At 38.9% G+C, this 12,740-nt stretch overlaps 1 protein-coding gene across 2 annotated transcripts; it reads right to left on the reverse strand.

The window, feature by feature from the left end:
• Positions 1-557: 557 nt before the first annotated feature.
• LOC140149448 (S-methyl-5'-thioadenosine phosphorylase-like) lies at positions 558-10,081 on the reverse strand. Of its 2 annotated transcripts, XM_072171602.1 has the most exons (8): positions 10,033-10,081; positions 9,730-9,807; positions 7,293-7,379; positions 6,976-7,034; positions 5,873-6,143; positions 4,574-4,813; positions 3,400-3,522; positions 558-2,935 (listed from the first exon to the last, which is right to left on the reverse strand). In XM_072171602.1, the coding sequence occupies exons 2-8, from the start codon at positions 9,742-9,744 to the stop codon at positions 2,900-2,902; spliced, it is 831 nt and encodes a 276-aa protein (XP_072027703.1). In that variant the 5' UTR covers positions 9,745-9,807; positions 10,033-10,081; the 3' UTR covers positions 558-2,899. The 2 variants fall into 2 exon arrangements, with proteins under 2 accessions (XP_072027703.1, XP_072027702.1); XM_072171601.1 differs by lacking the exon at positions 10,033-10,081 and having other exon boundaries at positions 559-2,935; positions 9,730-9,993.
• Between the last annotated feature and the right edge of the window lie 2,659 nt (positions 10,082-12,740).

Raw genomic sequence — 12,740 nt, forward strand, 5'->3', positions numbered from 1 at the left:
TCATACATACAGGTGGTCCCATTTGAAATTCACACTCCCTGCATGGAATATTAAGGTCATGTCTTCCATAAGGGGTGTAAGTATTTCAACTGGAACATCCCCTTTGCTATTCTTGGTTCTTCACTGTAACAACTGTGTCTTAGCAATAAAGTATCTTGCATTTAGACATCTTCAATGATAGAAAAACATGAGAAATAAAGATATGTTATCTTGTATGGAGAAACGTTCCTAGACAATAGACATGTCCACTAGAAGCCAGTTATGTGACATTGAAAGCAGTATTTTCTTGATTTTGATGTATAAGAAATATTGGGTCCAGTAGTATAGCATATAAGTGGTATAACTTGACCCAGGCTCACATAATAATCCATATCATATTAGCTGCAGATATTAGATTGTTCATTACCATGATCATGATGATAGCACCACATTATTACCAATAACCATGGACCATAAATATTCAATTAGAGAATAAACGATAGGAATTTATATTTTGACTACTAGTATCCTCTACCGTGTGATAGACGACATGTCGACAGGCAGGTCCAATATGTTGAGTAGTGGATACCGGCGAAGCCGGTACCAACTACGATAAAAATATTGGACCTGCCTGTCGTCTATCACAGGTAGAAGAACTGTAAACTATTTTTTAAAGCAAAAAATTAAGCTACGGTCATAAAAACTCCCCTTTTTCTAAAATGAACGAAACTTGTTTACAACTTCACATCTTTTGTTGCATGTACTGCTAGCATGTGTGAGTATTCCGCACTGCGTCTACGCATACAACACAATACATACGTGCACCCCTATGAGCGTGTTACGCGTTATCAACACTCATGATGACGTGGGGTCGTCTACAGCCTGATAGACGACACCCCAAATCATGTGATTGTCCAATCAGATTATGTGTCTACGTAATAGACCACTCCCACTGACTAAGAATCACTGATACACCACTGTGTTAGTCACAGTTGTGGAATGCAAATATTTTACAGGTTTTTATATCCCAAATGAAGATAATATTACTTATTCAAGTTCTGCAATCTGCAATTTGAGAGTTTAATCTTTTTACTTAAAATATAATATAATTTCATCCCATAATATAATGTACTTCTTAAAATCAAATTTGGTATGATCTACAAAAATTAAGTCTTTCTAGGAATCATATGCTTGGTTAAAAGAATAAACCTAGCATAATTAACAGCATGATGAAATTTTAGAGAAAAATAAATACAATAGTAACTTTTAATATTTCCCACTAATAATGTTATCAAGTCAACGTTTGAAAAGTAAGAGGTCTATATTTGATCCAAAATAACATGGTAAACTAATATCCAGTTGTAAGCAAAAATAGTGCATCTTTAAAAATATCTAGTATATACAAAATATTATCTCATTTTTGTTCATGCAGACATATCTCTGGTTTGACATTGTTTCACATGAGGCTCATGGCTGTTGTGTTTGTATGAAACACAAGGAGATGCGCAAATTTCAAAAGGAAGGGTGCATATCATCGGTTGTGACATAAATTATAGTGGCATACATGAAGGACAAAATATAAGAAAAACCTAAACGCCGTATTGATGGAGCTATCTTGGCTGCTTAATATAGTGACAATTGCATTTTGTAAGCGCTATTAATTTGGCAATAACCTGGATGGGGGAGGCCGAGGTTTACGATAGGTTTTGGTTATCCAATTTTGCGATTGCACAATGCAAGTTGAAGCATTTCTACATTTTAACCACATTTTCATTGGCAGGAATGATTATAACAATACCAACAATACAGTATTCATAAATCATTAAAACTGTGGTCTTATCAGAACTCCTTACAAAAGTACTATTTAAAACAGCATTATTACTTAATGCCTTGTTCAATGTTTACGCATTGACACTCATAAGTTCAGAAGTATGAAACATGGCCCAGCAAATATATATCAAAAACATTGAGGGGGTACTTCCCTTATTATCAACTAAGATATCTGCTCAGAAGTGGCACTGTACAGATTATCTATATCAGGTCCAGCAAATAATGTAAAAACCGTTGAGGGGGTACTTCCCTAATTATAAACTAAGATATCTGCTCAGAAGTTGATGGATAAAATTCTGTTTCGTACTATACACAAAAATAATCTGCCATTTTAGTCCATGGTTAGGCGATGAAAACATGATACACACATCCGCGGTTAGAGAGCAATACACACTGTCCTCAGTTGGCGGCGTGTGTGTGGGGGAGGGGGAGGGTGAGAAGATAATTGTCCAAAGGCAAAAGTAATGGAATGTCTGCAAAGTTGATACAGTTGTTTCACCTATGAAATAATAGGGGATCAAGCTGAGTTGCATTTACTTGTACATATAATACCTGTTCACACTTGATTTTACAGTCAAGCTATCATTCTTTCCATTCTTTATGAATTAAATAAATGAAAAGTATAATAATTGTGAATCTATGTCCTATACTAAAAAAATATCTCAAATCAAAGGAAGATCATCAATTGTTAAACTTTATTCAAATGGTTAAACTCTAAATTTCTATCAACTTCGATTTCAAACAAATCCTCAAAATGTCCTATTTGCAATGATTACAGCAGGGATTCTCAATAGGCGGTCTGTGGGCCAGCTCCGACCCGCCTACCAATTGTGCTTGGCCCTGGAACCGCTCTGAAATGTATAGTAAATATCGCCAACCAAGGTGTATTTGGCTCTCAAAACATAAATCTTTGGGAAAAAAAGATGGCCTGCAAGCTAATATAATTGAGAACCGGCTCACCAAGAGTCTTGCAAGCATTATACCAGATCTTGCTGTAGCTATCAACTTCAACTGCAGGTGTTTAAGAATCACCACTGAAAACAGCACTTGTAAATACATGTACGTATTTCCATATAAGCAGATGAGTAGGTTATTTTGAAGGCATCACTGATTCTTTGGCAGTGGTCTGTGGAAAAAAATAATAAAAAGAGAAAGAGGAAAAGGAAAATATTTTAAATCAACTATAATTATGTGTTGTGCTTAAATGTGTAGTTCTTCACACTTTGACCGGTGAATCCAGCCATTTCTTGATTTTCCTCCATTTTCCTCCATGTAATCTACCATTCTGCTACCAACTCGGCATGTATTATTGTTTCAATACCTACAATACAGATGGTCAAATTCATATGTACAAAATAATATGCACCAATTTTTTTTACCCACTTATGGTTTTCTGGTGAGTTTTGTTTTCACATTATGCAATAAAAAAAATGCTCTACATACTAATAACAAATGCTAGCATTAAGAACTTCAGGCCACGGAAAAAAGTGTCTCAGACCTTCATGCACAGCTATCATGTTTGCCATGTAGCCATGTGCAATTAATCTCTTTTGGGGAATGAGTTACTTTTTGCAAGAAAAGCCAACCTACCCTGTATTCCTTTACGACAGCTGTCCAATCCTGCTCACCTATCCTAGGTATCACATCCAATAAAACTTTCATTCCCCTGTCAGCATTCTGCTTGAAAGTCTTCAACACAGCTTCAACAGTTACCTGGAAAGCACAGAAACAAAACAACTATTAGCAGTGACATGTACATTATTTCACAAGGGGAGGGGGGGGGGTCTCAATTCCCCAACCTACAAATCTGAGCCTCCATACTCATCTTTAACGCTAGTCTTCACTGCTATACTAGGAATTTCAAGTGAATGAACAGTTTTAACAGCTGTGCACGATCCACCGCAATCGTATATTGCTTATTTCAATCTACACCGCGAAACGAACAACCTTGGATACAATTCTAACCAATCACGAGTGCTAGTATGGTTGGATTCACTTCCATGTTATGCACGCACAGTCGCATACGCTGGCTTACAGGTAGTTGAAAACTATGACAGTGGGTGATCTGTAGAGTGCATGTGGTGTCCAAATCAAGTGCAAGTAAAACTATACACCAGGGATCGCATTCTCGAGCACCTGCGCATCCTGGGACCCCTTACTTTTTTTGTTTCGGACTGTTTGGACCCCTTAAATTACAAGTTAATATTTCACCAACGGGTCCAATGCAAACTGCATGGACCCAGTAAATTTTACGATACACAGAAGCTTAAATTATGTAAATCCTTTGCCGAGTTGCTCATAAAATATCATCATTGTTGATACAAACATCTAAGCAATTACGACACCAAAACCCCAAGAAATCTTCCGAATAGAGCGTTCCAAAATCATGAAAATAACAACGCAATAACATCGATCTTGACAAGTCTACTGGTTGCGCATGCAACCGTATATCGCATCCTCATTACAAAAACAAGTTATTGTGTGGGCATGTTATTTTGTGGACTCAAAATCAGTATTTGACCATTTTCAAAGTTCAGAACTTCAGACCCTTAAAATTCTTATTGGACCCCTTAACTTTGGGTTTTGCAGGGTTTAAAGGGTCCGGAAAAAATCAATTGGACCCTTTAAATTTTTGAGCTCCTGCCATGCCTGCTAAACACAAATGGATGTTTCTTTGTTCTGATAAGGCATTTCTGCTTATAATTCAACCACCACACACTATATAAGCAATTTATACTATTTCAGGAATTGTTATTCCACTTACTGCTTCTTCGTCATCCCTCCAACAATCATAATCAGTTGCTAAGGCGATAGCAGCATAACAAAGTCCAGCTTCTTTTGCTAATACCACCTCAGGTACTGTTGTCATGTTGATCACATCACCACCCCACATCCTAAACATCTTGCTCTCAGATCGTGAGGAGAAACGTGGGCCTTCAATCGTAACCATAGTGCCTGTTGGATGATACCTAAAACCCAAATGGTCCAATGATTGCTTGAGGATCTGAAAAAAGAGAAAGATAAATACATGAGAACTAGTTGGTAGCTCTAGCCTCACCTACAGTATAACCAAACCTGTTGTTTTCTGCTGGTTTCTTTGATCATCTTGTCATGAAAAGCTCAATTGCTCCAATTTGCCACTTTTGCTGAAAACAGCTGATTCTAATTATGCAAATGCTGATATGCTTAAGTCGCAATGCAGTTTGTGTGCTGTGACTACCCATTCCATAAGTGACACACATCAGTATATTCTGTATAATGTGTCAATATTTGGAAACTGTTCTTTATGATTTGAGAGTAAGTTACCAGACCTTTAACACACACACATTTTTACAAAATATTGTCTGCTTAGTAGCAAAAAACAAGAAAATGTGGGCTAAAAACACACACAAAAAACATCTAGTGTAGCACTTGGCTTGTTTTTGTAAGAAAATGGACCTTTTTTTGCAAAATGTTTGAGAGACAAACTTTTTTTGCCTTAGTTTCATTGCTACTGCCTCTATAAGACAGTTATGGACATAACCAGGAAAAGGGAGACTAGCAAGTGAAATTCTTTTCATCTGGGTGGGCAGCTACATTGTTGTTGCCCACACAGTGGGAAAGATCTCAAGTGCTGCCTGCAACTAAATGAGTAAGTGAAGAAGAGACTATGCGATGAAATGCCTCATAGTATTTAAAGGGCATTTCGTGATCCACAGCCTCATCCCTCCACTTTTCTCAAAAAAAGTTGAGATTTTTATATCACTGAAAACCTCTGGCTACATAATGTTTATGTACCAACAATTTCTTGCAGATTAATTCGTTTAGCAAAAATATCATCAAATTTGAATTTCGTTCTGGTATACCAGAACAAAATTACAACGGTGGCCTATGGAGCATTACAGTGTAATACACCTAATCATGCATAACTCGCAAACGCAAAATCGGAATCAACTGAAATTTTGGGAATAGGCTTTTTACGTGGATATTTACTGAAAAATGTCAAAAAAAGAGGAAGCTAGGATCACGAAATCATCCTTTAAGTTAGTATCACTTTTAATATGAATTTCTTATTAAAACATACCTTCCTTGTTTCAGGACAAAAAGGTGTGTGCATTGGAATATGGCACACCCCTTTCAGGCTATTCTCCTCTCCATCATAAAATGTCTGAATCCTCTTTGTTGTCCTGTCTATAAACTGATCCAGTAAAACAACATCACCAGGGTGAATGTCTTCTTTCAGTGACCCACAAGCTGTAGTCACAATTACATGGGTGCAGCCTTCCTGCTTAAGTGCATGGATGTTGGCACGGAAATTGATCTTGGATGGGTGGATGTCGTGGCGCCTACCATGCCTGTCAGAACAAATAAGGGAAATAATGTATGATTAAATTAATCAAGCAATTTATTAAAATATCTATTCAACCAATGGGCTAAATGATTAGGAGAAATATTAATCAATCAGACAGTCAATCACATTATGAACAAACAAATGTATCACATTACAGAAACATTTTGGTTGTTTCCATCTTCTTTTTCATAGCATCATTCATGTATATAACACAATCAGGTAATACACATTACAATACATTCTTTCCCATTCATTGCAGTCCTGATAATTCCATCAAAGGAGCTTTGAAATTCAAGGTTGATCTTTCTGGTTTGAATTTTCAACATTTCACCCTTATATTAGAGGGAGGAGGGGGTCAGCTTTCTAGCGAAAGGACTTTTTGTTTATAGTATGTCATCTAACTTTTCGTTTGTTCCTTAGGACATGATGTTCCATGTTTAAACACCAATACTTCCATCAAAGCAAGCGCAAGTGTTGAACAAGTAGAAGTACCTGTATGCAGCATAGACTCTTTCTAGAGTCATGTACGCAGCCACTTGGGCTAGTTCTAGGCATGTATCATTTCTACTCTTTAAATGCACAGGGAGTGATCTAAGACACAAATCAGATATGCTGTTAGATGACCAGTAGTATCCAGGAGGTTAAGTTGGACTTGCATCCTACACCTGCTCCTTGAGTCCATTTCTATCATTTCCATTTCACAACTCCCCAAAATGAAGCTCAACATCACATTTTCTTTACAACATAAGGTACCCCATGACAAAAAACTCACTACATTATAGGAAGTGAATGTAGCACAGTAATCATGGAAAGTGTTTAGTTCAGTGTTCAGTTACCTTGCTAATAACACACACTCTACACTGCCAATAGTCCCAATGACTAAAGCATCTGAAGGCTGTAATGAAAACACAAGCACAAAAAAAAAATTAGTAAGAAATAATGCTTGATATTCACACCTGAAACTTACCATAATTTTTTATGTGAAAAAAGAGGAAAATTCTTTCAACAAGAGGAAAATAGTACAAAATCATGCTGAAAAGGCTCAAATTGCGAAGACCAGTTTTGAATAAATTGGAACTGGATATTAAAGTGATAGAACTCTGAATGTTGGCAAGTTGTTGTGAGGTGAGCATCACTATAAAAATCACATTACCTTTCCAAATGGTGTGTCCACATATTTCTCTTGTCTGTTCTGTAGGATGTCTGGGTCATCCAAACCTGAGCCACCAATGATGCCAACCTGCATAAAATAACAATGACAACTTTTATTTTAAGTTAACATCCGCTAAGAGCCTGTACTGAGCATGTAGTATTAAACATCTGTCATATCCATACTGGGTCTTTTGGAGGAAAAAAATGTACATCTTCAATACAAACGGTCAAAATTTTAAAATGATCGTTGCCCGGGATCGTTGACTTTTCTTCCCAGCTACATACACTTGAAGTACATATCATTGAAGTAATAAAGTTATCATTGGATTTATAAAGTTTACTTTGAGGACTGTTCAAATATCAAAAATATCAATTTTTAATAATTTGCCATAAAATTTGTATAACAAATTTCAAAAAATCAAAATTATTTGATACAGAAGGATCAGACCTAGTACAAGGAACTTATACGATGTCCTCATTCACAAACTGATACTATCTGTCCATCGTATAAGACTGTTACCGCACGGCAATGTGGTGAAGGAATATTACACAGTCAAGAATAGGCTCCATCATTTTTTTTTTCTGAACCCTCCCAGTCTCCCAAAACATCAAAAGCGTTGCACTTATACTTACTTAACTTAAGACTGTCCTTTTTCATATAACGCAGACAAAGTAGGGCCAACTTGCCTAGAAATGGTCAAATTTTGGCAAGAAATATCTCTGTGTAATCCTATGTAAGTCCCATATCACATCGTTATCGGCGATCGAGGTTTTTTTTTTTCTGAAGTTTGGTTGGTACCCACCAGCGTCATGCATGTGACGTGACACGGCTAAAATAAGCGATCGGGAATCGGGGATCGTTAAAACGCCAACAAATTTCAAAACATAGAAAGCAGTAAACTTATTGGCGAGCGGTCCGAATTTTGAGCCATAAGTTTACGTGGTGAACTAGGATCAGACCTACCGAGTACCGACCCACCTCAAAAAATCCCACTGGAGGACAAACAATTTTTTTGGCTGCAAGTCATACTTTTTTACATACCGGTACATGTACCTCCATCCTTCCTTGAAGTTCCGAGTTGTTATTTTTGTTGTAGTTGTTGTATATTTAGGCATGATAATCAGGGTATTTAAATAGTGCAGCCTGGGGGGCACTTCAATTATACCTGATCTCATGTACCAATACCTTGTGTATTGGTACATGATTCGGCGGGTATACTTCAGCAATAGCGAATAAGTGGTCGTTTTTTACTCTTTTCAAAACGTCACATGTACACCAAATACATCCCCCGAAATGGTCTACTTTTAGCGTGCCTTAACTCCGAAACAGTTTAGTCAAAGTTAAAAATGCGATCCCCAACCCTTTGCTTACCTTGGACGAATTTGCAGTATTTTCCGCTAGCTCCGTGTTGAAAAATGTCCGTACTTGCCCGGTACAAACATAGAAATGGCCACATTTGCTTCAGTCCTGGTATGAATATTTCTTCCGTAATCCAATGGTTCCAACGTGGGCATCACGATGATAGTCTCCTACACAACCAGATTGTGTCGGCCTGACGCTCGTCGATCCTAAAAGTGAGGACAGCGTGACCTCTTACCTGCGTAAAAGTCTGTTCGACAAAGGCAATAAGGATGATTGACAGCGCCGTTCATTGGGCGGAGCCATTATATTACAGCAGACAGATTGCGCTGTTCTCTGACCTTGACTGTTCGTCACGTAGACATACCGTGACCTGGGTACACGATACAAAGCTGGGGGATGCGACTGCGGCCGCCATTTTGACACGCGGTATCTACTCATTCAGAAAAATTACTTTTGGTGACGTTTTATATCAAACAATTTTCGATAACGGATTTCTACTAGGATTTCAATTTTTTATTAATGAAGGTGCATGTAGTTTTGAGGAATAACACGGGATGTTTCGAGTTTTATTTCAACTGGTGGTGTAGGAAGGTGAGTGAATTCGTGAATGAGGCCGGGGATTGAGGTTTCGTTGTTTCAACGATCCGATAGTAGGATACGAAACGTAGGCTAAAAATGTCTAATGAAGCCATGTTTACATGAAAACATTAGCTGTTGCGAGGTCAGTGTCGTTGAATTCGTTACCTAAATTCCTTTCAGGATATTCTGATTTCACTTATAATTATGATGTGTACGAAAATTCACCATATTATAAACTCAAAAGTGTGAATGCAAGCTGTTATTGCGGACAATAGAAACATTGTTGCAAAGTCATTAAAAACAGGTATGTATTACAGACGTTCTTTGGCCGAAACGAGATACAGGCCAGTTAGGCAGTCTACACTTCAATATGAACAGGATCAGGATAGCTGTAACTAAAGGGCAGACATATCGACATAGGCCTTAGCTTAGTTTAAGGTACATATTCTTGGGAGCATAACAAATACCAAATTGATGTTTTTCAAATTAACATTACCTTAGCCTTTTCCATCTTATATTTTGGTGAATAAAACACAGGTAGAAAAAGAGTACGTGGCAGATTATTCGCACATGTGTGCAATCAGAGAAAATAAAGGTAGAGAAGCGACACTCCGTACAATTAACGTGCAGACGGCCTATACCGATGTGAGGACAGAAAATGTGACTCTCCTGCTAGTCTCGGGCGCGGGCCAGACTGTATGCGGTATGAACAAAAACATAATTAACTGGTTGTGTAGGAGACTAGCAGGAGAGTCACATTTTTCTGTCCTCTGCTGTCCTCCGGAGTGTCGCGGTCCTGGTGCAATGATGTGCGCCTCCAGAAAGTTGTTTTGGTACTGGCCCCGTGCGTTACATTGCTTCTACGGTTACCTTCCTGTATAGCGAAATTACGTTGACATCAGCAAAAATGACCTTTCCACATGACCTTTCTTTCACCTTTGAACTTTTTGTGTCCCCAGCAACTTCTTTGTTGCCTATCCGGTGTTGCCATAAATTGGGCGTATTTTTCACCAAAACTTCCACAGCTCCTAGCTAGCTCTTCAAGTTGGGATATCGAGAGGGTGGATCAATGTAAATTTTGACGGGACGAGCATTATTTGTTCCGGTTTTAAGGGGCTGGCATTTTCTTCGGAAGGGGGGGGGAATATACTGGGGTCATAAATTCCCGGGCATAATTTTAAAGAAAAATAGAGGGGTAAAATTTTTGATGACCAAAATGTCGGGAGTCACATTGAGATGACCACAGATATAGTGTGTTTATTTTATTCAAAAATTCTGATTTCAATACTATTTTAGTCTGTTTAGGGGGTAACAGGCCCGTACGCAGGGGTGGGGGTGCACCCCCAAATTTGGAAAAGTATATAAAAAGTCCCAAAATTTCAGAAAAGGTCCAAATTTTGTCCACTTTTCACAAAATCGCCCCCCTTCAAAATCAGCACCCCAAATGAAATCCTGCGTACGGGCCTGGGGGTAAGGTGTAAAGGTGTATCGGTGGTGGTGGTGGGGGGGGGGGGGGAGGCATACCTTTTTTGTTGCCGCAATACACTGTAGGCGTCGCAATTTAATTTCTGCCCCCTTCCGAAGAAAATGCCAGCCCCTTACTGATGGGACTCCCATGTTGGCTTTCCTCAACGCAAACTTTTAGACTAGGGTTTATTGATTTTATTTTCATAGGTGATTGCACACCCAGCATTCTTTGTGTACTCATCTCCTTCAATCCACTCATAAACTGTTGTCCAAGGTCATCATCCACTTCAGATACTTGACTGAAGTACCAAGTATAGCAATTACTTGCGTTGGAGTCACTCAACCGTGTCCCTCATTTGGTGACATTTGAGTAGATTCTATTCTAAATGTTTGCGTTGCTCAAAGCCAGCATGACTTCTTTTTGCGTGCACTATACATGTACTATATATGCGTTTTACTATTCGGGGCCAGAGTGCATGCACAAGCGTGCAGGATTTTGCAATTTTATCTTATATGGATCAAAAGCTGATTTCATGCACTTGAGGGTAATTCTTGTTCGTTCAGTTCTATTATGATTTAGGGGGTCGGACCCCACCTAAATTTAGGAGGCCGGCCGACCCCACCTAAAAAAATAGGGGTTCTACTGAGCGCGGCCACCTATCGGAGGGTAAAATTGGGAAGGCAAGAATTTTCAGTGGTCAACCGAGGGGAACCGAAACGGGGGGGCAAACAAAGCGGCATTGGCATATGGGATGCCTTTTAATCAAGCTGTAACACTGAGGTTTACAATGGTTTAGGAAAACACCGGGGCAGAAACGCTTAAAGGAATATTGTGTGATCATAGAATTCTCTTTTGATGAGATATTGAAAGCATATTCTTAAAATTTCAATTGATTCAGATTTTGCGTTTGCGAGCTTTAGCCACTGTGTTGTAAATCATTTTGTAAACAATGGTGCACCAGAACAGCTCAGAACGAATTACAAATTTGACGATTTGCTAAACGAATTAAGCCTAATCTGCAAGATTTTTTTTGTGTAGGCCTACATAAACATATATTGAATTTTTTTATGGAACCACCAATATCTGTGATGGAACTGAAGTGGGGGGATGAGGCTCACGACTTGCAATCCGGTATAGCGCCGGGTCCCATTGACGCGTGGTATACCACGTGTGTACTGTACACTCGTGTCAGTATAAGTTGGTCTTCGTGTTTCAAAAAAGAAGTAGGCCTATAACTACATTTTAACCAGTTTATAATGTTTACATATAGCCAATAATAATGTGCTATTTTTAACCCGGTTTTTACACAGCAACCTGAGACGAATATACACGAAAGTGCTCCTCCTCATCAAAGGATTAAAGTTCTTCTGTCGAATTGCTGACCATGCTGACGGTCTGGTTTATAAAACAACACATCTGTCAAATACAGTAGAGCAGTGTCGAAAGAGGCCGGTTTCCCGGAGAAAAGAGTGATTGGTGATAGAAGCACGATTTTGGGGGAAAGCAGCGCAAGGAGATTTATGAGTGTTTGGAGAAAGCATCGCAAGGGGATAAGCGTTTGGAGAAAGTAGCGCAAAGAAGCAACACGTGAGGATTTTTATTCGCAAGAACATTATAAATGCAAGTGTACAATGAACTTCGCTGATTTTTGCAGGTGAAGTGAATAAGGATATTCGTCTGTGCCCACCCCCCACCAAGAAAGCTGGCTATGCCCCTGATATATCCGTGCAATAGGCCTACATAGGCTTAGGAACCAGGGGGGCTTGAGGGGGCTCATCCCCCTCAATAATTTTGGTGCGGGCTGGAATATCTTTCAGCCCCCAATAACTTCCTAGGTGAACTTAAAAAATTGTGATAAAATAGAGGGAAAACGGGTCTTTGTGACCTATATTTTGCAAAATTTTCTGACTGCACTGGGGAAACCCCCCTCGCGCACCCCCAGTCTGGCCCCACAAAAAAATTTCAGCCCCCCCCCCCATGTGGCTTCCTAAGCCTATGCAATAACCTAGATAACATGGCGATATTGGTCCGATGGTGCA

This window comes from Amphiura filiformis, chromosome 1 (assembly GCF_039555335.1).
Source record: "Amphiura filiformis chromosome 1, Afil_fr2py, whole genome shotgun sequence".
NCBI classification, from domain to species: domain Eukaryota; kingdom Metazoa; phylum Echinodermata; class Ophiuroidea; order Amphilepidida; family Amphiuridae; genus Amphiura; species Amphiura filiformis.

Coding starts and splice junctions, on each gene's coding strand:
- LOC140149448 (XM_072171602.1), bottom strand. Junction 6,144..6,975: donor GAGTGTGTGTTATTAGCAAG/GTAACTGAACAC, acceptor TTGTTCTGACAG/GCATGGTAGGCGCCACGACA. Junction 4,814..5,872: donor TTTGTCCTGAAACAAGGAAG/GTATGTTTTAAT, acceptor CTCTTTTTTCAG/ATCCTCAAGCAATCATTGGA.